This window comes from Scleropages formosus, chromosome 8 (assembly GCF_900964775.1).
Source record: "Scleropages formosus chromosome 8, fSclFor1.1, whole genome shotgun sequence".
NCBI lineage: Eukaryota > Metazoa > Chordata > Actinopteri > Osteoglossiformes > Osteoglossidae > Scleropages > Scleropages formosus.
This window is the reverse complement of record NC_041813.1, coordinates 28,143,336-28,171,098: the sequence shown is the minus strand read 5'-3', so window position 1 is coordinate 28,171,098 and position 27,763 is coordinate 28,143,336. Positions and strand designations below refer to the sequence as shown.

At 46.5% G+C, this 27,763-nt stretch overlaps 1 protein-coding gene across 1 annotated transcript; it reads left to right on the top strand.

Moving 5' to 3' along the window:
- Positions 1–192: 192 nt before the first annotated feature.
- Positions 193–26,597, top strand: LOC108941573 (neurabin-2-like). The gene is made up of 18 exons (XM_018764336.2): positions 193–2,044; positions 9,035–9,167; positions 9,757–9,877; positions 10,469–10,573; positions 11,440–11,575; positions 12,248–12,391; positions 13,275–13,328; positions 13,421–13,650; positions 14,167–14,322; positions 20,955–21,007; positions 22,142–22,299; positions 22,736–23,030; positions 23,171–23,327; positions 23,745–23,813; positions 23,991–24,129; positions 24,724–24,837; positions 24,957–25,112; positions 25,317–26,597. The coding sequence occupies exons 1-18, from the start codon at positions 626–628 to the stop codon at positions 25,467–25,469; spliced, it is 3,792 nt and encodes a 1,263-aa protein (XP_018619852.1). The 5' UTR covers positions 193–625; the 3' UTR covers positions 25,470–26,597.
- The last annotated feature ends 1,166 nt before the right edge of the window (positions 26,598–27,763 follow it).

Genomic DNA, 27,763 nt, shown 5'->3' with positions numbered 1-27,763 from the left:
TATAATGTTGCGATGAATTAATGCACGTAAAGCGGTAACAGTTGCGCTGCCGATGCCGCGCGATTTATGAATAAATAAAATAGGGATTATTATGAAAAATGCACAGGCTCTATGACCCAGTGGATATTCCCTTGCGCTGCAGCTGTTGCGGGAGAAAAAAAAAAAAGAAAAATGAGCAATTAGAACAGAAAATGCAAGACAGGCAGCGATGCAACTAACGGGGAGGAATCGGATCAACTCAATTCCTTCGGTCCACAGCGGACCTTTCGCTGCCTCTCTTTGTTCCGCTCCTTCACAACAATAATATCAATGTCTTTCCACCCTCATAATTAGCCAGATATTTGTGTGCGTTTTGTGCTCCTGGAACAGATGAGAGCTGCGCACGTTTATAGCCTGTAAACTGTTGGTGCAGTGGTGGAAATCCAAAAATTGTGCCACTGAGGTTTCTAATCCATCTTGCTCTCATTCTTTCCATCCATGCTGCCATGCAGTTTTATATAAGTGCGTTTCCGGCTTCCTGCGACCTTCAGCGGTTCTGACTGCACTTCCACTCCGGGGGTTGGTGAGGGGGGGAGAATCGGGAGCTATGCGGCTACAGCCCAGCCCCAGAAAGGCCTGGTGAACCATGATGAAGACAGAACCGCGGTCCACGGCAAGCGCTGGCACCGGCTCCACCATCAGGAGCCCGTCGCCTCACAGAAATGCGTACGAGTCGGGGATTCAGGCACTGAAGCCTGCGAAAGATGTCCTGAATGGGGAGGATGGCAGGGAAGGTAGAACGAGGACCACATCCCGGGGCCGCACGTATGGATCCAACGTCCACCGCATCAAGAACATGTTCATGCAGATGGGCTCGGCCCCGGGGCAGGAAGAGGAGCCGGCGAAGGCTAAAGACCGCACCGCGCGCCGTCTGCCCCTTCCTAGGGCGAGCAGCCTGAACGAGAACGTAGACCACAGTGCCCTGCTCAAGCTGGGGGCAGCAAGCTGCAAGGCAGACAGTGAGCCTCAACAAGGCTCCTCTGGCCCCTCAAAGTTGCAAGAAACGCGCAAGATCTTCGAGCAGCGGGACACTCAGGAAAAGCAAGAAGCATCGAACCGCGTACTGCTGAAGAAGGAGCGGATATCGGGGTTTCAGGAGGGTCGTCTCGATGTAGTGGCGCGTTTCAACGGCAGCACCGAGTCCTTGGACGGGCTGGACAAAGGAGAGGCGGTGTCGCCCACCGTCAGCCAGCTGAGCGCCGTCTTTGAGAAGGGAGAGCTTCGAAACAACCTGCGCTGCGATGGAGCTTCATCCGGTTGCGCTGGACAATTGCCAGGGAAAATAGGAGTGCTCAACTCCAAAATCATCACCAGGAGGGCACATCCGCTCGTTTCTGGCAACCAGAACGAAGGTGAAAACCTGAAGCAACACGAAGGGTCAGCAGAGGGCTCTCAGTACAAGATGGGGCTCCACGATAAAGATCCTTCATGCTCTCCTTGTGTGGCACCAGGGCAGGGGCCTCTGAGCCAAGAAGGCGTGCACAAGAACAAACTAGAGCAGCCGCAGGAAGACAAAGAAGGGGGAGCTCATGGACCTTATGCTGAGCATCAAGTTGTCTGTGACCCCAAACCTGAGTCCACAAGCAGACTTGTGAAGGCAGAGGTCCACTCGTACAAAGAGAATGGGGACTCCACACAGTCTGTGGATCCCCAAGCGAGAATCTTCTCTCTCTCCGAGAACGCTGTTGACCAGCAATTCAGGAATGAAGGAGAGAAGGGTGAAGGGGATGAACTAGAGAGCTCTCTGCAAGGGCAGGAGCAGACAGTGGAGGGTCAAAAGGAGGATTTCTCCGAAGCAGAACTGGTGGATGTCAGTGCCTTCAGCGTCGTCGTGGATGATTCTGGAAGTGGCCAACAAGAAGATGCTGAGGAGGAGGAGGAGGAGGAGGAGGAAGAAGATGAGACCTACGAGCTGGAGTCTAGCTGTTCTGAGATCCCTGGGCTGCCTGCAGAAGAGGAGCCACCACCCAACAGGAAGATCCGCTTCAGCGCTGGCCCAATCAAAGTAAGTTCTGATCTAAGGATTTTGTGGTAGGATTTATTGTTAGGCAAAGACTCCCAAGGGCTATAACTCATTTTCCATTTTTCATTTGGATCGTGGTGATCACCACGTGCTGGAAAACCACATAACACAGCTATAAATACAGTATAAATCAGATTAATGGTTCTACCTCATGCTGTGTGGTCAGAGTTTCGGGAAACGCACAAAATACAGTATAATACAGTATATAGGCGGGTCCAGGTGGGGCACCTTGACCAAAGCGCTTAACCCGAAGCTCTATAGTAAAATATCCGCTTGCATTATTATTATTGATTTATTTTTCCAAGGCGACTTACAACGTTAGGTTTGCATACTAAAGTACCTACAATAATTGTCCCATTCATACAGCTGGGTAATCTTTAATGGAGCAATTCAAGGTAAGTACCTTGCTCAAGAGTACCGCAGTGCGAGCGGGCGTTCGAACCCAAGTACCTCATTTGCGATCCGTACCCCTTGCCCCAAATAAATGAATAAATACTGCGAGTTTCCGTGGATAACTAACAAATCACTTCGGGCCTCTGTTGAAAGTAGGCTGTTTATCATAAATTGAGTGAATCTTAAAGCAACACTAAGCAACACGTGTCCCTTTTGCGGGAAGCGGAGCGACAGTAAGTTGCAGGCGGCCCAGAAAGACGAAACTGGAATGTAAACAACAGGGAATTAAATACCGAGTGTTTATTCTCAACTGCTGCAGACTGTTTAGCGCAGAGATGCTGGTGCACACATGACGTGCTTTGCTCGGGGGGTTACGGACGATCGCGCCGCTGTCGATTTTGACAGTTCCGAGTCTGTGACGCGTTGAAGTTCTTGCGCCAGAATAGATCAAGACAGGACAGGAGAGAGCGTGTCTTCCCGATTATAATAAACTTCTTCAGCGGTTCGCATGAGTCTGACTTTTCTCCTACGCTCACGTTGCAGAGATGTCATTAAAGGGCTCGTCTCAGGAGCGTCGAGCACTCAACGGGCCTCTCCATTCTAGAGGGTATTGGTCACCGTCTCAGTCGTCTCTCCTCCGCGTCACTTAAACAGATTAGAAGCTTTTCCCTGGTTATAAATAGCAGTTTGTGCACTTTCCTGTAATCCCATGCTTCTGTTTGTTGGATTTTCTTTTCCCTCGGACTCCAAATGAATACTCGAGGTCCTTGATGGGTAGTAGCGCCGTCTGTCAAGCTTACAATGTCTTCTGCCGGTTCCACATTGTGGAGGCTTCGCATATGTATCTCAGACTCCGTAACTCTAGTTTACAGGTATATCCAGAGAAGAAGCAATTGGAAGAAGACTATCAATACTGTTATTGTGTTGAAGAGGACCCTTAATCTGTCGTAAAACTGAAATGTCTGCGGACATCAACATCACGGCCAATCTATTCATTTATGCATTAATCCGATTTAGTGATAATCGAATGACTGATAAACTCCACAACTGAGCAGCGATAACACTGCGTGGAGCAGAGATTGGACCCCCTGCAAGTGAGCTGAAAAAAAAAATTTAAATAATTTTAAAAAAAAAATCAGAATTTAGACATATAATCTTAAGAATTTATGGAAGATATTTTACACCAAGTAATAATGTCATTTTAAAAGTCCGTTGAAGTGATTCAGTATCTAACGCGGTGTTTCAGTTGTCAGTTTCATATTTTTTTTTTTTTTTTTTTTTAAATACGTCTTCGGCTACAGCTATTCATACAAGCTTTTTTCACTTGCAGCATGGCCCTTCGAACAGCTGGTAGAGTAGCAGTTAAAGCTACTGCCTCTGGCTCTAAAGGTTCTAGGTTCAAGCCTCATCTCTGGCTGTAGTACCCTTGAGCAAGGTACTTACCCTAAATTGCTCCAGTAAAATTACCCAGCTATATAGATGAGTAAATAATTGCAACCTCAATACTGTAAGTCCTTCTGGAGAAAAGTGTTGAATAAATGTGCACCATTTCAGTTAAAGCCACCTAAATTTGGTGATGGGAAGTCCTGAAGATGAGTCATAGCTTCCGTTAAGTTATATTTTCACTTCTTGCGACTTTTTCCGATTAGAGCCACTTAGGGCCTCATCCGTCTTCCGTATCCTTACGTTTCAGGCCTGCTCATTTTCATTTTCCCCCAGTTTCCTTGACCTGCTTCATTAAAGACGTCACACTTCATCACTCTACGCTGTGCCAGATTCAGCCATCCTGACCTCGGGGGGCTCTGCGGAGATGGGCGGATCCCCGAATAGGTCATTTTAGGGCCAGGAGGACATCAGCGTTCAGTCTTTACCGGAAATCTACGACTACGAACAAAAAATACCAGCTGCAGGATTGCCGTCTGGCTCTTTTTTACCCCACGATTACACACGGCCGAAGAGGGTCATTTAAGACTATGGTGTCACCCCTCCCTGAGTACCATTCGCTGTGAAGACCTTGAGGGCACATCATTCCTGTAAGCGCTCTACTGTAGAATTACTACTAAACAGGCCCACCCCAAAGCCGCTCACACAAAGAGGTGGGGGGGTGGGGACTCAGAACACTGCAACTATTGTACCAGCGTCGTGCTTGTAGCGAGCTCTTATTTTCTCCTCTTAAAGCCTCTTTGACCCACAACGGCAGCGTGTAAATATTGCTTCGTTTCTGCATCTCACGTCACGCTTCACCTTTTTTTTTTTTATAGATATCAGTTGTATTGGACTTGAGGCTGTCAGACAGTCTCATGCAGTCTAACGATCTGTTTTATGTTCTGTATCCCGTGGCACGATGGCGCAGCCCATCGCTCCGGCGACTCGGCTTTCGGGATGCGCGTTCGGTTCTGGCCTGGTTTGCGCAGTCCTGCACCTGGTTGCGTGGTGGTTTCCTCCCACAGTCCAGAGATGCGGTGCAGGAGATTTTATGACTTTACCATGAATGAGTGAGTTCTTACCCTGCACTGGTGGAAGGGCATCCCAACCCACCTTTCTTTATGCCCTATGTTTCTGGGAGAGGTTCTGGAGTAAGAGGTTGCTGGTGACGGAGGGATAGCGTGTGGTTTTTTTTTTTTTTCTCTCTCTCTCTCTGCTCCCATCCTCTGTTTGTGGGATTGCATTCTTGGGCAAAGCAGCTATTTTTGGCTGCCGTTCTGCACTGCATTTGCTGATTGAAAAACCATTAGCCACGTGACTGCAGCACACGCATATTAAGCACATTTAAAAAGCACGAAATTTACGGCTTGTCCGGTATCTGGGGGTTGCAGGTTCGAACCCCGGCCCAGCTTTTCGTTCCCGCCCTTACTCTAATTCCCTCCTCCAACTCAAAGACATGCTACTCAGGTGGACCGGCTACTGAACTGGTCCAAATGAGAGCGTGACAAAACTGGCATATCCTCAGAATTTTTTTTTTTGCCGCCACATTTAGCCAGATTTGCACACTTTACACCGAAAACCCTATTAGTGCTGGTTTCGCAACCAGTGTCATAACCGTATTGGTCGCCGAGTCTGAACAGGACCACTTATACACACAAAAATTACCTTCAGCAAAATCAATACCCCCCACACACACACACACACATTCACACACCAGCAAAAATTAGTTTTCATAGTAACAGATTGATTTTTCTAATCCAGAGGTATTATTTCAAGTGGAGCTTTTGCACCAGCCACCATTAACATGCCTGTGTGTGTGTGTGTATACCCCCACTGGACTGGACTTAAACCCCATGGGTTTTGCTCTAATCTGATTGGAAGGGCTTTGGCCTGGGTGCTCCTGCTCTTTAAAGTGACAGCCTTGCATGTCGAGGGTGCAGCTATCATCTGGGACGGCTGGAGGGGGGGGGCCGCTTGTGACGCGCGTGTCGCCATTGGCGACGGTGGAGGGAGCTGCAGGGAGGGGGACTCTGTCAGAAACCTCTCACTGTATCCAAAGAGTTAATCCCCGTTTCACGAGGGAGGGGAAGGGGGGGCATGACAAGAGTACCTGCAGAGAGTGCGTCACCGGAAAGCCTGACGGGGGTCATGTGAAAATCTCTTGTTCTCTTGTTTTCAGGGACGCGAGGGACATTTGCTCTGAAGAGCACCCGTTTAATCAGGGCATGGGCACAGAATTCCATACATCTTCAAATGCCAAGCATAAAGCAAAGCTGGCAAGGTAAACGACTGACCTTCAGTGCCATTTCTCAGAGAGCTGCTAGTTATGGGAGAATATAGAACAGTGTATTTAATCACCTTTTGGATACTGCAGCCGGCGGCCGAACGCCTTTACTCTCGCGCAGCGCCACGTTTGACGAGGGAAAAGACGTGCGAGATGAGCGCAGCAGCACTCCGGTGGGTGCCAGGTCAGCACATTAGGAATACAGTCAGGTCAGCAGCTGGCCCCCGTGTTCAAAGTGACTTCTTATATTAAAGAGGACAACACAGTGTTAGTAGATCCTCCTTCACCAACTGCTCCAGCTCCTCTGCACTTCCATATTTATACCAACTCACAGCCTATGTGCAGAATTCAAGTTCATCTTTTAGATGTTCAACCAAGTGGTGTTCCTTCTGATATTCATACCCCCCGTTATTTGGGCCGTAACAGCAAAAAAGCCATTTTCCTACCCGGACTTTTGCAGAGTTCATAAAGAGTGCTTGTTTTAGTACAGAAGGGAAGATTTTCACATGTCCCTGCTCTTGAGTAATCCACCAGAAGTCCAGCCACACCTGTACGGAGTGTCTCTGACAGAAGCGATGGAGATCTGAGCCATGGATCTTTGTAAAACGCCACCCGAGGGGTTGCAGGTCCGAATAAAACCAAGACAGTCTCGCGAGGTGGGTCTTTAGTCTGGACCACCAAGTAGTTCATCAGGCCCGCTAGGTGCTGGAATCTGGATACCTCACTTTGGGATGGTGGAAGAGTAGCAGTGTCAGGGTGCACAGAGACTCTCCGTGCCCCCCCCCCATGCACACTGCTTTCTGTCTCTAGGGGGAGTGAGATGCCGCTGGTTGAGCCTCAGACTTCATCAGCATGCAAATGGGTTTGGATCAAGTGTGGAGCTCTGAATTGCTCAATCCTCATAAAAGTGGAGCAAATAGTCAAATACCATCCCCAGTAAAACAACAAAGTACCAAAAAGCAGGAGGAAAGAAGGCAAATGGGGGGGGGGGACCTGAGGAACACCATCTGCACCTCAAGGATAAGGTGTAACACGTTGACTTTAAACAGCCTCTTTGATACTCAAAAAGAAAGAGTCGGCCCAGCTGGTAGTATTTGGCTAGCACTGCTGCATTTAGATCAAAAGGTTGCAGGTTTGAATCCCCCCTTCAGCAGTAGTACCCTTGAGCAAGGTCCTCAGCCTCAAATTGCTCAAGTAAAATTACCCTGCTGTATAAATGCTCAAATTACAGTAAGTTACTTTGGGAGAAAAGCAAGTAATTGAATAAATGTAGAAAGTGTGTGATGTAATACATGATAGACGTGATGAAGGGAATAATGTAGAAAGTTTATAAGTTGCGCAAAAACCCTCCTATTTGTACAGCGCTGCCATCTAGCGGCCAACGGCGGGACAACAGCGGCAGGGAGAACATGGGTGGTATTGACCACCAAGACAGCAGTCATGCAGAGAGGTTTTTTGGCTCTTTGTGCTCCTGCTAGATGTGATCCAAGCCTCTTAGGATAAAACCCGTTAAGTTTTCATTCCTAAAATACAACCTTTCGATGGGGACTTTAAACTCATGTTCACCTGTTCAGTAAAGTGGTTTAGATTCCTTGAAAGAGGAAAAAAAAAAAGTGTTTTACTTCTACAATGTTTACTGCGCTTCATCACAGGGGTCAGTTGCTTAAACACAAAACTTACAATGTTTAGGCATTATTTGGGCGTTACGGTCGACCTTTGTAAAGGAGATCCGCACTTATTTATGCGCTTGTTTGTCCCTATGTCTCAGTCCAGTGGGGACAATTTTTGACTTGTCAGTCCACCAATGACTCATTTCCTCCTGCCTCTTCTCCAGCTTATTTTCTAAGGATCGGGTCGTGAAATAGAAGAAATAAAGCCTTTCGAAGGGAATAAAAGCAAAACCAGAACAAAACCACACCTCGCAGACCCCTCACATACAGTTCAGAGCAGTACATTAATAAACAAGCAGATTATATAAGTATCTGCTATTACACAATGTTCACCATTTGTGAGCTGCAGGATTCCAAAACCATTTTTCCCATCCATACGAACTCTGGATCCCATATACCTGAGAAACATCTACTGCGCCACAATATGCATTATTGTAACCCCCTTTACCTCATTACACATTGATAACTTTCAGCATTATGCCCGAAACCTACTTTATCATTAAACCGTCAAAATTCAAAATGCACATATAACGAATCTCCATCCGTTGCAGTTAAATTGCTATTTGCTTGATTGTATTTTGGTTCCTTACACGTGGACAGCCGGGGAAGCGCAGTCTTCTGTTAACACTGGCTTAGAGTCATATTATATTTAATGCAGAGAGTAAAATTGGAGACTAAATTTAGATAGGTTGTGACCCCAAGCCAATGCTCATAAGCACAAAATATGCAGTGAAATCCCATCTTTAGTACAACATATTTTGCTTTTCTTAGTTTTATTAAAGTTCTTGCTTGCCTTTAATTGCCTTTCTTAAATGACTGTCTGCATGCAGAAAAGAAAGGAACATTTCACACAATGCAAAGTTGGACAAAAGATGAACGGAAAAGTACAGTACATGGTCAGCAGGTGGCGTAATGGTTAGAGTTGCTGCCTTGGGACTCATTCAAATCCCCTCTGCTGCTGTTGTACCCCAGAGAAAGGTACTTACCCTAAATTGCTCCAGTAAAGACTACCCAGCCATTCCAATGGGTAAATAACTACGCAGCATAAGAGTGCATGTCTCTGTGGAGGGAAAAAGAAAGAAGAAAATGAATGTAAATACGATACTTCATACAGGGACTCCTGCTGTGATGGTCGGTTGTTCAAGGCCGGGTGGAATCTGACCCTCTTCCCACTTTACCCCGATCTTCTCTTCCTACTAGGTGTTCGCTACCTACTGTAACGAGGATTACGACCGGCATAACGATGAAGTGGACCCTATGGCAGCTTCAGCAGAGTACGAGCTGGAGAAAAGGGTGGAGAAGTTGGACCTGTTCCCTGTGGAGCTGGAGAAAGGTAGTGTACACAGTGTGTGTGTAGGGTTACAACAGGCCATGAAAAATAGGAGGTGAAGTTCAGTTAAATACCATAAGTGAATTTCCTACAACTCATGTTTTATCAAGTTTCACAGATTTTGGATAAAATCAATATTAGGATAGATTACCTGCAACTCTCACTGCAGAAATACATATTTTTCAGAATGTATTTAATGTGCACAGTAGTCTGTTGACTATATTATGCATGTCTCCCCTTGAGGAGGGAAGCCAAAATTTGTCCAGAGAGAAAGAGGAGTAGTAGAGTATGGACTTGGAGTTTTGTGGGTGGGTGGGAAGTTCTGTTCATTTCCTGTCTTCCTCCAGTCCTTTTATGTACTTTGCAGCTTCATTGGCTGCACCTGGTGCTCGTTTCCTCCTCAGGTGTAGCTGCTAATGCAGGGGGTTGAGGGTGTGGTCTCAACTCAGAAGATTTCTATTCATTTTTACCATAGTACTTGCCCTTTTTTTTTTTTTTTTTTTTAAATATGCCACTCAATTTTGTGGAAGACTTATGTATTTACCGTACTACACAGGTACTTTGTGATCTAGCACGTCCCTTCTCCACACAGATGGAGACGGCCTGGGCATCAGCATCATTGGAATGGGCGCCGGGGCAGATATGGGCCTGGAGAAGCTGGGCATTTTTGTTAAAACTGTCTCCAACGGTGGGGCTGCACACCGCGATGGCAGGTAGAGGGAGAAGGCTTACGGTCCACCTGTTTGTCAGTTTATAACGATCACGGTAACTGGATATGAAGCTCCGGGTCTTAATTAAAAATGAACTAAAAGAAATCCAACAAAACCAACCAAACCCACAGTCATCATATGGTGATGTTCTCCTCGCTGATGTAACCAAATGAAATTGGAGTCATTGTATGATCTGTTTAATGAGGTTCCCTGTTAAGACAGCAGATAGTGTAGTGGTTAGAGTTCTTGCTTTCGGACCTAAAGGTTGCAGGTTCAAATCCCCTTTCCAGCTGTAATACCCATAAGCAAGGTACTTACCCTCAATTGCTCTAGTAAAAATTACCCCTCTGTAATATAAGGTAAATGGGTAAGTAATCATCAGCTGCTTTGGAGAAAACCTTCTGTTAAACAAATACATGTAATCAAATTCTTTGGTTCCCCAGTACCTGTCAAGTTATTCTATCACTGTGTTTTACTGTTGTGACAGGTGTGCTCTGATGTGCAGTTTTTTTCACCCGCAACTTTTTTGGCTGCTCCAGCCAGGTGTGCTTGCGCTTGTTCCTGTCCGGCACAGTCTTGTTCTGCTGTCCCCAGAATCCAGGTCAACGATCTGATAGTGGAGGTGGATGGCACCAGCCTGGTTGGAGTGACCCAGAGTTTTGCGGCCTCTGTCCTAAGGAACACCGCTGGACGCGTCAGGTGAGACTGTACGCTTCGAATTGCAAAGTGTGATGACATTAAAACCCTTGCGCACCTTCTGAACCGAGTTTATTCTTTGTCACGCAACAGGGCGGCATGTAGCAATGTGGTTAAGGTGACAGACACGAAGGTTGCTGGTTGACAGTCATAGGAGCGGTCCTTCCGTAGTACCCTTGAGCAAGGTGCTTAACCTTGAATTGCTCCGGTCAGATATGGATGCGGTCGATGCAAACCCATAGCTGTGCATATTTTTTGAAAGGAAAAAAAAACCACAGCAAGGACCGAAACAGGTCTTTTGTCTGTGGATGAGTGGAGTCCTACGTGTCCGGGTTCCTCCATCGCCTGCTGAAGAATGAACGATGATTTACGGCCTCGTTTTGGGAACCCTCCTCTGTTGCAACCCGATCGTTTTCTCCGCGACCTGCTGTGCTTGAGCACCGCACCTGACCGAATACAGCTGCACGCTGTTTTCAGAAGGACCTACGGAGCGCTGCGGAGCCGCTCATCTCCACTGGCCTCATCTACGAGTCCTGCTTGGGGCGCCTTGCAATGGACTGGCGTCCCGCCCTGGGTGTGTCCGCTCCCCCTCCAGCCTCGCGCCGAGTTGCCGGGTTAGGCTCCGGCTTGCCGCGACCCCGCTTGGGACGAGCGGTTTCAGACGTCGTGCGTGTGCGCGTTATAACTTGTGGGACGTGTCCGTCTCCCCCACCCCCCACATCTGCAATGCTGTTTTTTTTCTTTTGCAGTGGCGCTTTCACTGGGCTGAATTCAGAATTATGATAACCGATGTGACCCGGGACCTCTGGCCCAGGAATTGGAATTTGACTTTGACTGACTTATTTACTGGCCGAGTGATGCGCCTCCAGGTTCCTCATCGGGCGAGAGAAGCCGGGCGAGGAGAGCGAGGTGGCCCAGCTGATCCAGCAGACCTTGGAGCAGGAGCGCTGGCAGCGCGAGATGATTGAGCAGCAGTACAGTCAGTACATGGAGGATGAGGACGGGGTAGGACCATACCTGTCCTGAAAAGTACACCTTCAGAACACTTTCACACGTGGAAAAAAACATGCAGGTGCACATGCGGCACTGAGGCCGTGAAGCCCCTTCCTCAGAACCCATCTGACCCCAACGCTGACCAGAAATAAACCTTTAATTTGAGCCATGAGCTCCATCTGTTCATTATTTTCTGTCTGATAACAGAAGGCAGTGAACTGGCTCACGTTAAGAGAAGGAGAGTCGGCTTACCTATAAAGTTCGAATGCCGACACACAGGTAAATGTGGCATAAGGGTGACAGGTAGCTCTGTATTTGAGGTTCGAAAAGGTGACAAAATCATCGATGGAACTGTGACGCGGGTCGAATGTTGACGTTTCTACTGGAAGAAAGTGACGCTCGGCTCAACCGATCGGAGCGAGATCGCGAGACACATTTTCTTGCCAAAAATGTAGAAGTGGTGAAATTAGTGGTTTGATCAAAAAAATGGAGGTTTAAATGACGAACGAGATTTTTGTTGTGATTTAACAGCTACGTAGAGGGAGGCACATCGAACACTTTAATGATCTTCCCAATGTTTTGATTCCTTTTTTCAATATATTAGATAATTTATTTGATCAGCGAATATTACAATGCAGAGAAACTTGCGCGTTTCACCGTCGCCTCCGACTCCGTGTCCCTCAGGCTGGAGAGTACGGCTCCGATGATGAGGAAGAAATGAGCCCCATGTTTCCCGGCTCCATCGAGGTGTTCGAGCTGGCTGAGAACGATGACATGCTCTCCCCCGTCGAGATGGATCCCGAGAAGCTCGTCCGCAAATTCAAGGAGGTGGGGAGGAGGAGAGCCGGTGATGTTCGCCGGATCCATTGTTGGTTCCGACTGCAGCAATACATCTAATATTACATTTATTTATTTAACAGATGCTTTTCTCCAAATCGACTTCCAATGAACTCTATGTAGTGTTACCAGCCCACACACCTTATTCACCACGGTGACTTACACTGCTGGGTATACTCCTTACAATGGGTCACTCATCCATACATCAGTAAAAAACACACACTATGGGTGAACCTGAACAGCATGTCTTTGGACTGTGGGAGGAAACCAGAGCACCCAAAGACTTACACTGCTAGATACACTACTTACACTGGGTCACTCATCCATACATCAGTGGAACGCACTCTCTCTGTGTGAACCTGAATAGCATGTCTTTGGAGTGTGGGAGGAAACCAGAGCACCCAAAGACTTACACTGCTAGATACACTACTTACACTGGGTCACTCATCCATATGTCAGTGGAACACACTCTCTCTGTCACTCACACACTATGGGGGAACCTGAACAGCATGTCTTTGGAGTGTGGGAGGAAACCAGAGCACCCGGAGGAAACCCACGCACGCAGACACTGGGAGAACATGCAAACTCCACACAGAGTGCTGTGCCAATGAGCCAGTCAAAAGTTTGAGTACACTCGAAACGTTCTGCGGACCACTTTGAGCAGCAAATCAGCCGACATCCTCTCAGCTCTTCAGCAGATTCCCAGAGATGTAGGACACTTGTGCGTTGCTTTGCTTTTCACTCTTCTGTCCAGTTTGTCCCATACAGGTATCGCCGAGGATGCCCAGGTGTAGTCGCACTTGAGACCGGCACCGCGTGTTTATCACAGCTCGATAAAAATCGTGACGCGCTTCTCTCGTCGCGCTCTCCTCAGCTTCAAATAAAGCACGCCGTCACAGAGGCTGAGATCCAGCAGCTGAAGAAAAAGGTACGTCGACCTCTGGAGCTGCAGAGAGATGCAAACGCTTCCCTGTGTGTGTCTCAGCGTGCCATCCTCAACCTGGCATGTAATCCTTCAAGCTCGTGCGTGCGGAGCAGGAGAAGCTGCGGTGGCACGCGGAAAAGGTGCAGCTGGAGCGCAACCTGCAGGAGAGCAAGGAGCACGCCAAGAAGCTGGAGAGCTACTGGATGGAGGCGCAGAGCCTGTGCCAGACCGCAGAGGAGCACCTCAAGGAGTCGCAGGTGCAGTACCAGGTCCTGGAACGGAAGTACACCAAGGCGAAGCGTCTCATCAAGGAGTACCAGCAGAAGTAAGAGCAGAACGCGCTTATAAGGCCTTTTCTTCTCTGCTCTGCTGTTTGGTCTTTGAAAAAAGAAAGCAGAAGGAAGTACCCGTGGAGGCTGTGAAAATGAAGGATTGTTTCACATTATTTCATGCATGTAGGATTTAACATTTACCTGATGCATTTCTCCAGAGTGACTTATAGTGTTAAGATGCTTGCAGTTATTTACCCATTTATACAGCTGGGTCATTTTACCGGAGCAGCTTCGGGTAAATATCTTGCTCAAGGGTATTATAGCAGCAGGTGGGATTTGAACCTATGACCTTTGGGTGAAAAGACTGCAGCTCTAACCACCACTTTTAACCATTGTCAGCTTCAAGGTGTTCTTCCCAGAGGGATTCCGGTTGATCTTATGAAACGTGACAATTTTTCGTTTCGTCGGCGCTGCCCGTCGTTTGTTTTCACGCATCTGCGTCCGTGCTGCTCGTCTTGCTCCGGGGGCGCTTCTCCGTTTTCCACTAATCCCCGTTGGTCCCGATCCAGAGAGATCGAGTTCCTGAAGAAGGAGACGGCGCAGGGCCGCGCCCAAGATGCACCGGGGTCACCCCATAAGGAGGAGTCGGAGAACCCGCGGGACCAGGCGGAGGAGGAAGCCCAGGTGACATTCGGAGGCGGAGGTGGGGTTGGGCACGCAGAGTAACAGATCCTCCGAAAACCATCCGACGGCCAAGATCATCCGACTCCCTGCTGCTTATGTTGCACGTGTGCTTTACATTTACATTCATTAGTCTTGCTTTGCGCCTTTAAAAAAGGCAACTTTTGGTGTCTGCTTTGCATACTAAGCTACTTACAGCGATGTACCGATTTGCAACGCAGTCGTTGTACCGTATCAGTTCGTGGTAAGTTCCTCGATACGGGAAATTCGAACCTACGTCTTCCTGATCGCGAGGCGGAAGCTCCAAGCACTACGCAACCTTAACATGCAGAAATCTGCTTCAAAGTGTCTGATGAACACGAATTCATGGATGAGAGTTAAGATTCGGACACGGCCTCGTCCAGATGTCTGCTCCCCACCTGTTTCTCCTCTCCCGATTTGCTGCAAAGAGGCTAAAGCTCACCGATGACACAGACACGAGTTACATGACCGGTACTTTAACTCCCATACCAGTGGCAAGGAACGTGAGCTAAGACCCTGATGCCCACTGCATTATAAATATGTGTTTCGGCATCAGGTTCCTAGTTAAGGTGCAAAGATCTCCTTTGCTTCTCTGCATACCGCACGCCTGTAGGTTAATTACCCCCGTTAAGCTTTGTTTTCGCAACTCCCTCCCAACCTAGATTGCAGATGTGGAGACCAGAGAGGATGCGCCGAAGATCTCCGACTCCTCCTAGAGCTTCAGACGAAGAGGAGCGAGGACAGAAGACGGTGGCAAAAAAAGAAAACGTCTGACTGGACATCAGGAAGCCGGGTGGCTAAATTCCTCCACAGAAACAGAAAACGAAATCCTACTTTCGTTCACGTGTTGAAGACAGGGTACCGTTTAGAACATCGAGTCTGATTCTGGTTCGTGTCACGCGTCAGGCCGCATTTTTCTCCTTTAACGTTTTTTCTACCTTTAAAATGCCGTTCTTGGAAAACGACGCAAATGAGTCGTACGGAGATCCTTTTTTTAACTACGTTTTACTTTTTTTTTTTTTTTTTTTTTTTTTTTACGAGCGAGTAATACTGCCAATGCAAGCTGCTGGCATTCCAACTTGTTTATCTAGCTTGCTACCCTGGAGGTTATGAAAAATCATAACGAAATTGTAACTAACTCTTAACGTTTTGTAGCTTTAATCCTAAATTATGTATTTAACGATGCAAAGTTTGGCAGCCGCAGGTGCTGTGGTACTTTTGCCGATTTCTGGGCAATAAACACTTTTTCCAGGCTTGTGGCTTTTCGGTCCGTTGTTGTAAGGGATTAATTGATATTTTTTGTTACGCATTTTTTTATCATGCAACTTGACTGCAAGAAATATAGTCCATTACCCTCGTGACATCAGGCTAGAAAAATTAGCATAGAAAGAACTCCATAGCTGTGTCTGGCGAGACTTTGCACTGTGGTTTTTAAATGAAAATGCCTCTTTTTTCCCGCATCACCCATTTGTCCTGGAGAACTGTAGCTAGGGCTTGTACAGATTTGACCGTAGTACAAGATGGGCTTGGTTTGTATATATTCTTAATATACATTGGTGTATTATATATGAAATAGATTGGTTTAAGCAAGCTGGGAAAACCACTGGAGAGCTATTTTAGCGAAATGTTTAACGTGGAACACAAATCAAACTTTCAAAGTTTCCCAATCTCCCGTCTGTGGGTTTGTTGCAAACGATGGGAAATGCGTGGCTCTTTTTCTCATTGCAAGTTGAAATGTAGAAAGTGTTTAATTTTGCAAGACAAAGGATTCAACCAGAATTGAACCACTTCTGTTTCTGCATGAAGTTTGATGAAAAATCACTTTTTTTTTTTTTTTTTTAAGAGATTCTTAACTCCTAAGTAATTGGTAAGAGGTCATCAGTGGGCGAAGCGGTTGATGTACTAATTGGGGTTAAAACCGAGCTCCTTTGGCTGCGGCCAGTGTAGGGGGTTGATGTGTGAATGTTCCCAAAAATGATAGGAAAGCCTTTCCTGATGATTCTAGAAAAGTCTTTGGTCGCCGGAACCTCAAGAACCCGATAGCTGCCTTTTTTCTCCACAACGTCCTTTTCCAGTTACATCCATGCAGACTTTAAACTTTTGTCATAACTCACGCGATGTACGATTTGGACTCGCGCCGAAAAGTTGGGCTTGAAAAATGGACGGCGTGCTCCGTATTACTGGCACACAGATGTCTTTAAAGATCTCCAGATTGTTTCTAAAACCCTTTAAGTTACTAATACTGTTCGGATTCGTTCTCGTTGAAGGCGTGTTTCACCCTTGCCATCTGGCACGGGTCGACTGGGGTAGAACTTAAGTTTCCTCAGATGGTGACAGATGGAAGCAAATAATTTCGCTTTAGATTATAAATATAACCGTGCTATAAATACTGAGTAAAAAGTCATCTTTGAAGCGACTGTTTCGGAAGAAATCTGTGTTTCGTAACTGTTTTTATATTCACAGTATTGGCCGGTTGCCTTCTTATAATACTTGCGGACTAATCCTGAGATGCACCTTTCGGACTTGATGAGAACGGATGTATTCGTTATGGCTAAATATAATACGGTAGATGACAGATACGGAACTGAATAACGTACTGACATACTGTACAGTTTCGTGCAGTACTCACATTGACAATATAGTATATAGGATATTAACTGTAACAGGTATGAAAAACATTTCAGTGTACAGTAGTCGTGCCGTCATCACAAAATTCCATTATCATGAATACTCTGCAATTGATACTTGTCGGCATATACTTGTATTTTTTTCAGCACACATCCCTCTGTAGTACAACACCTATTTTACCTTCCTTTTACAACACAGGTTGCTGCCATCGTTGGCCTATTCTGAACAGGGTGCGTAATAGTCCAGCACTTTAGGGTAAAATAAAATGCAGACGCTGAGCTCGAAACACAGGCGTTTTCCTCGCGGGAAATTTTCTAATGAATTTCTAAATTTTGTACCATTTTAACGAGACTACAGTTAGATAGTTCATCTGCGAAACAAGCTAGGAAGGGACGTGATGATGTTAATAAATCCGATTCAGCTCTGCTGCGTTGCGCTGTCGTGTCGTTCGGCGCCATTCCGGGAAATTATATTTTAAAGTTCTCATGTTTGTACAAGGTTTTTATCTGACCAGAAGTGAACAACACAAATGGGGGGGGGGGGGGGGGGGTTAAAGGTGATATGTATTACCAGTATATACATATCACAAAATGCTGTGAATCAAAACCTTTTTTTTTTTTTTTTTAAATACCTTCACTGCTGGGTCTGGGTACACATGGAGCAGGAGCTCTGGTATTATAATATATACATTTGTGTGGAAGGATCTCATCCTGGTAAAATCACCTCGGGCCTCAGATTCCTACTTGCATTTATTTTTATGACCAGTTGCATTTGTTTCTACCCTTTTCCTGTGATTGAGGAACACAAAAGCTCATAAAGAATCATTTGTTCCATTTCGAAGATACTCCATACGTTAATTACACGATTCTGTCCATAATGCATATTTCATGTTTAGAAATAAATTGCGAGATGCTGAAAAGCAGAGGAGTAAATCTTTTGTCCCGATCTCTCTCTCTCTCTGTGTGTGTGTGTGTGAATTCCCCTTTAAGGTGTGTGTGTGGAAAGAGTCCTATAGAAGCTGTTCATGTACAGGTATACAGACATCTTCTCTGGCTCCCCTCCCCCCTACTGCCCCCCCCCCCCCCCCCCCCCTTTGTCCAACCCCCAGTCCAAACACCCCAATCTGCTGTAGACATCTTGTTTTGGCTGCAGGACTCCGATTAAAATACTCCGTCGTGCGCGAGCGCGTGTGCGAGTGTGTGTATCGGCCTCTCCCAGCCTCTCGCTCTCTCTCTCTCTCTCTCTCTCTCTCTCCGCTGTCCTTTGATGAGCATCCCGGCAGCATTCGTCATATGACTGTGCGCTGTGTGGATGTGCATTTCGACTACTTCCTTTAGCGGTCGGAGCAGGACAGCAGAAAAGCAATGTCATCTTGGCATGTCGCCTGAGCATCCGCGTTTAAAGGTGAGTTCCTCTCCATCCCGGCGTTCTTATTTTTTCTTCGATGCCGTTCTCTCCCCCACCCGGCCTCCTCCCCTCCTCCTCGTTCTTCCTGCCTTCTTTTTTTTTTCCCCCTCCCCTCTACTCTGACCATTTTTGCTTTTTAACAATCCTGATTCTATGTGAAAATGGCCTCAGCCGGTAAAGAACCTGCAAGCCTTTGTGTTTCAGGAATCTTCCTGCGGTTGAATTTCGGGGAACGTCGGACTTCTGCGGTGTGCATGCTGAGCGCGTTTGCTTTTCTGGAGCGCCCCACCTTCTCGGACTTGGAGAAGAAGTTGCGGGCATTATTAAAATCCCGCAAAGGTCCTACGCGAGCCCTTTCGCCGTATGTCACGCTGCCTGGTTTATCCTAATACAAAGTCAGATTCACACGAGCCAGGTTCCTTGCTCTGAAAACGCCTCCTCGCTCCCTGCCAGGTTGCAGCCACTGCCTGGAATATCCCATCAGCATTCCTGCTCGGTACTTCTCACCTCCCGTTCCCCCCGAAACGCATCCGTTTCATTCTGCACACCCGTGCCGTGGCTATTTCATGCCTACGGTGAATATGGTGACGCGCAAATCACAGTCTGCGAGTCCGCTTACTAGAGCGCTGCATATGTTCTGACACTTGTTTGTTGCATCAGGTGTGGAATGTTTACCCGTGCGGTCCCGTGGTTTCCCCAGCAGCAGGCGGTATGTTTACCGTGTCCTTCCAAATGCAGATTTTTTAATGTTATGCCTCCATCGAGACCCTCGTGTTTGTTGGCGCCCTGGAAGTCTCGACGAGGATGCGTAAATTGCTTCGCCGTGATTTGCCCGAACACGACCCGACGTTGCCCACCTCATCCACCAGACCGGTTTGAAAGTGTGCGGATAGCGAGGGTCGTGCTCTCGGGGGACGGGTAGCAGATGGCTCACTTCCCCGTCACCAGTCCTTGGTCTCTAGGTACCGTATGCTTGTTGCAAAAGACCAGCATGAGAGAACTGCCCCCCCCTCCACACAGCCCAGTACACAGCATCCCCATGTTTCCAGAAATATCTCGGATCTCGTATTTATAGTTTTATACGCCACACTTGCTCAATTCTACAGAACTCTTCTCCTCTACTAATGCATAACGAAAACCGAAAGACAGAAAGTTGAATTAAGGTCGGACTGGGGGTGCGGTGGCGCAGTGGGTTGGGCCACAGTCCTGCTCTCCGGTGGGTCTGGGGTTTGAGTCCCGCTTGGGGTGCCTTGCGGCGGACTGGCGTCCCGCCCTGGGTGTGTCCCCTCCCCCTCCGGCCTTGCGCCCTGTGTTACCGGGTAGGCTCCGGTTCCCCGTGACCCTGGATGGGACAAGCGGTTCTGAAACTGTGTGTGTGTGTGTGTGTGTGTGTGTGTGAATTAAGGTCGGGCCTGCCAGTTATTCAAATGCTCCCACCGTCCACGGCGAACGCGTACGTTAAGCGCTGCGTTAAGTGCATGGTAAAGCTGAAAAGATGCTAGTTGAGACTGTAGGCCAAGCGGGCGCTGGTCGTGTTACGGAAAATTTAAAAACCGTTGAAAATTTCAAAAATTCTGCTTTTAAAGTGTCGCGCTGAATAATGATTGTTTTGAAAAGCATGGTGTTGGAACACTGTGAATATTCGCAGCTACTGGGGGACAAGAATGATCCTTAACTGTGATGCGACTCATCAAAGGTATAACGGGGATGGAGAACATCCGGCCCCTGAATCTGTGTGCGACTCCACTCAGGCTATTCCTAATATTTTTTGGCCCTCGCGGTATTCGCAACAACGCACAACTTGTTACACTCCTGCATGTTAGAATTTCCCCCGATGGCTTACAATAACCCCTCGGTCAAATGTGATAGGAAACTACTATGGCGTTTTGGAAATTTCCACAAATCTCAGTTGCATCATTCTGTTCGTGTTGCATTTCCTGCAAAAAGATCAGTTACGCCTCCATAGTGGATTTACGACAATTTATGATTCGCCTTCCCCTTTCCAAGACGACAACCCTGCCGTGGAAAACCGGTGAACTAGAACCAAAATGACACGTGGAACGAGATCCAGCGAATTACCACCACTTTGTCTCAATTTGGCACTAGTTTTTCTGCGTTTACTGTCACGATCGGTTTTGTCTGCGTGTGATAAATTGATGTCCTCGATAAGTGATCCGTGCCAACAGCAGGTGAAAATGTAAAGACACAGATGGGACAAGCGTCCGGGAACATGCCGATTAGAAATCTGAATCTAAACTGCAGTACGGGGCCCGACAATAATCTTTCCCCACGCCTCTGACGATGACGAAATATGCATTTTATCAAGTTTCATCCATCAGTTCAAGAGATGAGGGACAAAAATGAACAGGTTCAGCAGCGACATGTTGATTGGTGGGAAATATGCCCTAAGATCTCAGCAGTCAAGGATTAGTGTCTTAACACCGTAATGACGGTACTGCTGTAGGGTCCGATGGGATTTGAAGGAGCCACCTTCAGATTACAAGTCCATTAACTCAACCGCTATTGCACGAGGTTCCCGTTATCGCACCAGCGTTCTGATGAGCCACGCAAATCGAGCCTCGCATATTCAGATCCGTCTTATCTTTTCATCCTCTCGCAGCACCTGTCCCACCATGTCTTCTCCGCAGCCTGAGGAAATGGAGAACATTTTAGGTGAGTGATTCCTCAACCTTCACCTTGGCGCTAGGGAGCTGATGCAAGCTTCGTGCTTCTTGGTGCTGTGGGGAGGTGTGAAATAAATAAAAAATAAATAAAGAGCAGTTTTAATGCGGGGCTGGAAGCGCTGGGAACAGCCATGTCCACCTGTGTCCCGCATCTGAAATGGGCAACACGCTCTAAATGAGGGGTGTGACTGGTTAATCCTTCATCCTTGGAAGCCCGAAAGACACACTTTTGAAATGCACTTGTGCCTCAGGGCTAAATTAGACGCACCGTTTAAACACAGCATGCCATTTGTGTGGACTCAGCTGTTCGTCAGCAGGGAGTCTCCAGGTTCATTTTCCCCGACAGACTTAAAATTTGCCTCTCCGCCGTTTGACAGGTGAGTGGCTCAGATGCTCGACGCGCTCGACGTGAAGAAAGCCATCCATCGCGGACACGCGGTCATTTTTATATACGCTTGATTCGACACCCGCCTCCGCTTTTTTAGGCTGAATTTAGATTTTTTTTTCTTGATCACACTGTTAATCACAATGTCATGTTTCAAAAGTGATCACAACGTTAATCACACACACACTTTCCGAACCGCTTGTCCCATTGGGGGGTCGCAGGGAGCCAGAGCCTAACCTGGCAACACAGGGCGTAAGGCTGGAAGGGGAGGGGACACACCCAGGACAGGACTCCAGTCTGTCGCAAGGCACCCCAAGAGGGACTCGAACCCCTGACCCACCGGAGAGCAGGACCCGGTCAAACCCACTGTGCCACCGCGCGTTAATCACATTTTTCAAATAATCAATGGAACATTAAGAAACCTGATAGATTTTTGGCACATAAACATATACATTTAGCTCTGAGTAGGTTTTTTTTTTTTTTCCAAATTTTTTGTAATGCTATTTCACAGCGTTACGAAAAACGTTGCATTTGGTCGTGTCTCTGTTCTTGTTTTAAGAAAAAACTGTGGGGAAAAACATGCAACATGCGCATTAAGGTTAACGCGGCTTTTGAAATGCACCCGAAACAGTTTCCGATTTTTGCATGCTATTACTTTTTGCGCAATTGCTGTTCAATGTGATTTATCACCCTCATCATAATAAGAATAATAAGAATAATTCTGTGGCTTGTAACTAGACCTGAATGAGGCCATTCCTGAGACAGAACTGCTAGACAACAGCATCCAGAAGGGACGGACCCAGCTGTCAATCAAGTCGAGGAGGAACCGCCCCTCGCGGTCACGGCTACGCGACAGCTTCAGCTCCACGGAGGGCGACGAGAGCCTGGAGAGAAGGGTGTGTAAAATCACTCGACTCTCGGTTTCCTGCCCACAACATTTCCTGAAGTGTGAAGTATGAAAAATAAGCGATGGAAAACAAACGGAAGCTTTGGACAGAAATCAGCCGGGGAACTGAAACGGCCCTCATCTTCATACATCTGTCCTTGAAGGAAGTTGCTGAGAACATTTACTTGGCACTTTTCTCCAAAGCAACTTACACTGTTATTCTACCAACAATTACTTACACAGACAGGTAGTTTTACTAGAGCAATTTATGGCAACTACATTGCTCAAGGGTACTACAGCTGGGGATCAAACCTGTGACCTTCAAACCTAAAGGCAGTAGCTCTATCCACTACGCTACCAACTGTCATCATATCCACGAGCATCATGTAAATGTTTTGCACAGCATCTTAACTCATTGCCTTCTCTTCATTTCACGGTCGCGGCAGTCGCTGAACGTCAGCTCGGCGCTCTGCGGGTCCTCACCCTCCCCAGACGCGCCGATATCTTCATCGCCTGGCCAGAAGAGCCCCACCTTTGGCTTCGACGCCCACCTGCTCCGACATTCTGCGGAGGAGGAAACCACAGCCACGCCTGCGCCCTCCGCCCGGTACCAACAGCTCACCAACGCCTCATCGCAGGAGGCCCTGGGCTCCGTGCGCCACAGCTTGCCCTCCAAGATCTGCCTGAGCTCTGACAGCTCGCCCATCTACATTCGCCGGCCGCGTCGGCCCGACAGCGAAGGTTAGCGCCCCTCTCTGAGACGAGGAAACTAAATTACCCGGGGAGCATTGCTCGATACGAATTTTGCATTCGAGACATTTCTCATTTAAAAAAAAATATATGAGGAAGCTTTTAAGCTATGCTGTAGTGTCCTTGTCTAGAGAACATGCTGGTGCTGAAGCGTAAGGCCACCAACACGTGTGCAATGCGGATGCCAGTATTAGTTTCAGATGACAGCCACGACAGTGACCGACCCGAGCCCGGGAGCTCCACGGTCATCATGGATAAGAAGACGAAGCGGAGATTTCTGGACTTGGGGTGGGTGACGGTTGTGCGGCAGATTGGACTCGAATATAAATTAATTTTATTCCAGCGGTACAGTCAGATGGAAGTAAAATGCTTTCTAACAGACTCTGACTTTCGCGTTAATCACGTCTGCTGTAGGAAGCGCTGCCAATATTTCTGTGTCAAAAGCTTGAAATCTCACAGACACATAGAAAATTTATTATTATTATTATTATTATTATTATTAACAGATATAGCTACTGGATCCCATGTCATTTTTGCCATTTGTGGGAAATCCATATTACACTGTGCAGCACATATTTCTCATGTGTATAATTACCTGATTTTCAATTTTCTTTTTAAGCTATAATTCAAATACCGAAACATGCTCAGAATCAGATCACGTCAGAAAATTCGTTTAACTATAGTCACCCCCATTCTTTATACCAGGGTCACACTGCGGCGATCCTCTGGAAAGGTCAGAAAGGAGAAGTCCAACAGACTCTCCATGGGGAACCAGTAAGTTACCGTAGTATCGCTCTGAAGTACCGATCCAGGTCATGCATTACTGCTTCACTGGGATTCATGTGCCAATATTTAAAATTAGGTACATAACTTATAGCTTGAGTAAGAGTATCTACTGTATGTGTGGACAGCACCTTAACCGCTTTGTGCTCTCTTTTGCTCCTCCCACAGGGAGCTTTCAGAGGGTCTGTCCTGGTGGTCTGGGTCCCTTTTTGTGCCTTTCTCCTGGTTTACTGACAAGGGCAAGGCCTCTGCCTCCCTCTCCCAAAGAACAATGCCACAGAACTGCAGCCTTCAGTCCAGCTGCCAGGTAATGGCACAGCTCTGCTGCCGTCACATCCGTTTGCTCATCGGATCTAGTGCACCCACCTAAAAGAAAACCTCTGCTGCAACTGAACTATTACTTCTACTAAGAAAATTAAACGATGAGACCCAATAATGGGGGGGGTGTGGTGGCGCAGCGGGTTTGACCGGGTCCTGCTCTCCGGTGGGTCCGGGGTTCGAGTCTTGCTTGGGGTGCCTTGTGATGGACTGGCGTCCCGTCCTGGGTGTGTCCCCTCCCCCTCCAGCCTTACGCCTTGTATTGCCGGGTTAGGCTCTGGCTCCCTGGGACAAGCAGTTTCTGATGATGATGATGATGATGATAATGATGACCCAATAATCCAGAGGCCTTCTATTGGAGTTGGACTTGCCCGTACAGAGGAATAAACCAATATCATGTATTCCTATTGGCATCTCGGTAATGCAGGGTATTAATTTTAGAAACGATTTCACTGCACATGGCAACAGATGTAAGTTTTATCAGTAAATGCAGTCAAAGCAGCCAAAAGGACACAAGTTTTGCTGTGTGGCGTCTAACTGTAATCGCACGATGGCCTCTTTTCTCCCTCTCCTTTTCCCGCAGGACTCGATCCTCAGCGATAAGTTCTGCCCGCGAAGCCCACGCGCATCAAGCAGGTCTGAATCAGAATCAAAGTCATCGCAACCGTATCAGACGCTGTCCCAGTCTCCAGATGAAGTGAGTTACAGCCATTTTACTGCTCCCCTAGAAGGTCTTCGGTACAAACCAAACCAACAGCCTTAGAATATTAAAACGCACCATTGCTGACCTTTCTTCACCCTGCGTGTGACATCCAGCTCATTGACGAACCGCTCCATCTGGTCTCAGCATGGAGCACACAACAAGTATGTGAGTGGCTGAAAGGGTTAAACATGGAGCAATACGTCCCAGAATTCACCGCCCGGGAAGTTGATGGGGAACAGCTGCTGCAGATGGATAGCGCCAAACTTAAGGTGAGTGGTAAGGAGAGCAGAAGCAGAGCGCCGTTGGAACTAATGGAATTTGCTGGACGAGGACCGAAGGCCACGGGTTCGGAAGAGAATAGTTAATATGACAGAGCAGAGGAAAAGTAAGTGACATGCTGGACTTCTTGTGGGTCTTATTTCTTTGTGCGAAGGCCCACGTGTGATCGTCTTTTCTTCTCCGTCTCTGAACAGGGCCTCGGGGTGAATAGCTCGACGGACCGCAACGCGCTGAAGCGCCGACTTAAAGACATGCACGCCGCAGCCGAGAAGGAGCGCAAGGCGCTGGACAAGATGGACAAGCTGAAAAGGCAGCTGAAGAGAGAGCAGGAGCCACAGAACAGCTAGAGCCACAGTCCGCCAGATGGTCAATCTTTGAGAGGTGCAAAATTCAAGTGAAGACAGAGTGATCAAGAGACCAGTCAGAAGTAATTGCAGTCCCCCCCAAAACACACACCTCAATAATACTGTGAAATACTGTGTCCATTCCAAACAGAACATTTAACACACTTTTTGCATAAAAGGTCAACGGCTCCTAATTCTTTCAATTTTAGAACTTTACAAAGTTATTGTTCCAAAGCGCAAAAACATTTCTCTTAATACATTATATTGCTCTTTATTGAACAAATAGATAGTAGGTAGCCAGTAGTGTAAGAAAGGCCAGTGTAAATCCATGAGTGCCGTTTCAAACTACTTATTGGCCTTGTTTTTGCTGTGATACATGTTTTGCAGTTTTTGATATTTTCTGTACAGTTGGCATGGTTACCGCAATGGGTGCAGGATGTTAGTCTGACGGAAAAGAAACCTATTTAGTATAAACAATTTCTCTGTACTGTCTATGATCTTGAAAAACAGCTGCCATTTCTTCCTCCTTACGGGTCTGCATGATGGATAGCACCACTTTGTAGGCGCAGAAAATAAACATAGCAATCTTTCAGCATTTCCTCCATCTCAGTATACATGACATTTATGGGAATCGAATTTTTTAGCCTATCATAAAGGACAATTTTGCATACTGGATAGTATTCTAAGAGGGGTTACATTTATTTTGATGCAAAATGCTACCGTGAGCATTAATACTTAATTCCTTTTGAACAAGCATCATACTTAACAGACAAAAAAAAACCCACACAGAGAAGGGCCTCTCATTGCAGCAATTATTCTTTTTGTGGAAAGGAAGGGGAGAGGGAGACTGACTATGAGCTGTCTTTCTTGCGCAGTGGTTCAGTGAGAACCAGAATTGTACTGCAAAGCCATAGTGTCTTTAAATTGTGATGCATCATCCATGTTGAGTGAGAAAATGGAAACCCAAGAGACATAGCATTTCAGCTTGTGCTGCTTTCTAAGTCATACTTACACTCGGAGAAGCAGTGCTTCACTGGTTTCATTAGTGTACCTACAGAGTCCTAGGGCAATTCAGACCAACTGCTGTGTAATATAATTTGTACTCGAGTTGGTTGCTCATTAAACATGCTCCTCAAGGACCTTTCTTGTATTTGACTTCCCCCTCCCCTTTGCATTTTTCTAAAAACTAAGCATCACAAGTAGGACAATTCATTCAGTAAAAATCTTGGCCTATATGCACAGAAAGCGTCTGTTGACTCGGGACTTGGACGATTGTTTATTTTGTATTACTTTTTAGCAGAAGACTTTATAAGGGCAAGTGGAGAAATACCAGAGATAAATTTAGAACATAGAGAAACGGGCACCTTCAGTGCTATACACGTTCTTCAAAATTCAGTAATCCAGAGATCAAATATTTATATCTGATCAAATTTGATCAAATATTTAATTTCTCAAGAAGGAATTTACAGAACTACAAACATCAGCTCCTGTCATTATAAAGAGTGCCACAATTGTGTCATTTCTACATTCACTGACAGAAACTTAGATATACAGCGGCTCCTCAGACTAAGACCAGAAATCTGTTCACAATTGCTTTAGTTTGTCTCTCCATATTACTTTTGCCACTGAATTATTCTATGAAAGTACAATACAAATATGCCAAGATTTATATGACATAAATATCCTATGCAAGGGGATATTGCTGACCGATTTATCTTGAACGTGTGCAATGTGCGTCACGTTATTGATTGATAACTCAGGAACACCAGGCACAAGCTCTGAAAAGTGAGAAATTGAGCTGAATTAATGTGGTCCCACATCCCCATTTTGTTAGTTTTACTCACAACTATTACCTAGGCAGATAGCAAGAGGTCATGTTCTCATGACCATAAAGAAACGTATAAAATAAACAAGTGAAGAAAATGCAATTAAAAATCAAGCACAAAATGTTTTTACTTTCAAAAATTTATAACTTCACTGTAACATGGTCAGTTGGTGCACCTGGACATACATTAGCGACAGTAATGCTGTCATGTTTAAATCAGTAAAATCTTTCACGTTAAGGGAAAACAAATTTGTGGTAGAATTCATAAAATCACTGCTAAGCATACCTTAGGTTTTAAAACAAGGAATTTCTTTTTAAAAATTCTCTTCATTATCTCAACATATTAAGGTTATCCTGCATAAAACAATCTCACCAGCGAAACTTAAAACATACAGCACCAAGTACATTTCAATTTAGCATACTTAAGAATGACTAACATTTTGATCTTTTAACACTAACAAATGAACTCTGG

Excerpts from the sequence above, each read along its gene's own strand:
- LOC108941573 (XM_018764336.2), top strand. The coding sequence starts at position 626 with ATGATGAAGACAGAACCGCGGTCCACGGCAAGCGCTGGCACCGGCTCC. Across the intron at positions 10,574-11,439 it reads AACACCGCTGGACGCGTCAG|GTTCCTCATCGGGCGAGAGA; the intron begins GTGAGACTGTAC and ends ATGCGCCTCCAG. Across the intron at positions 23,814-23,990 it reads AGACTCTCCATGGGGAACCA|GGAGCTTTCAGAGGGTCTGT; the intron begins GTAAGTTACCGT and ends CTCCTCCCACAG.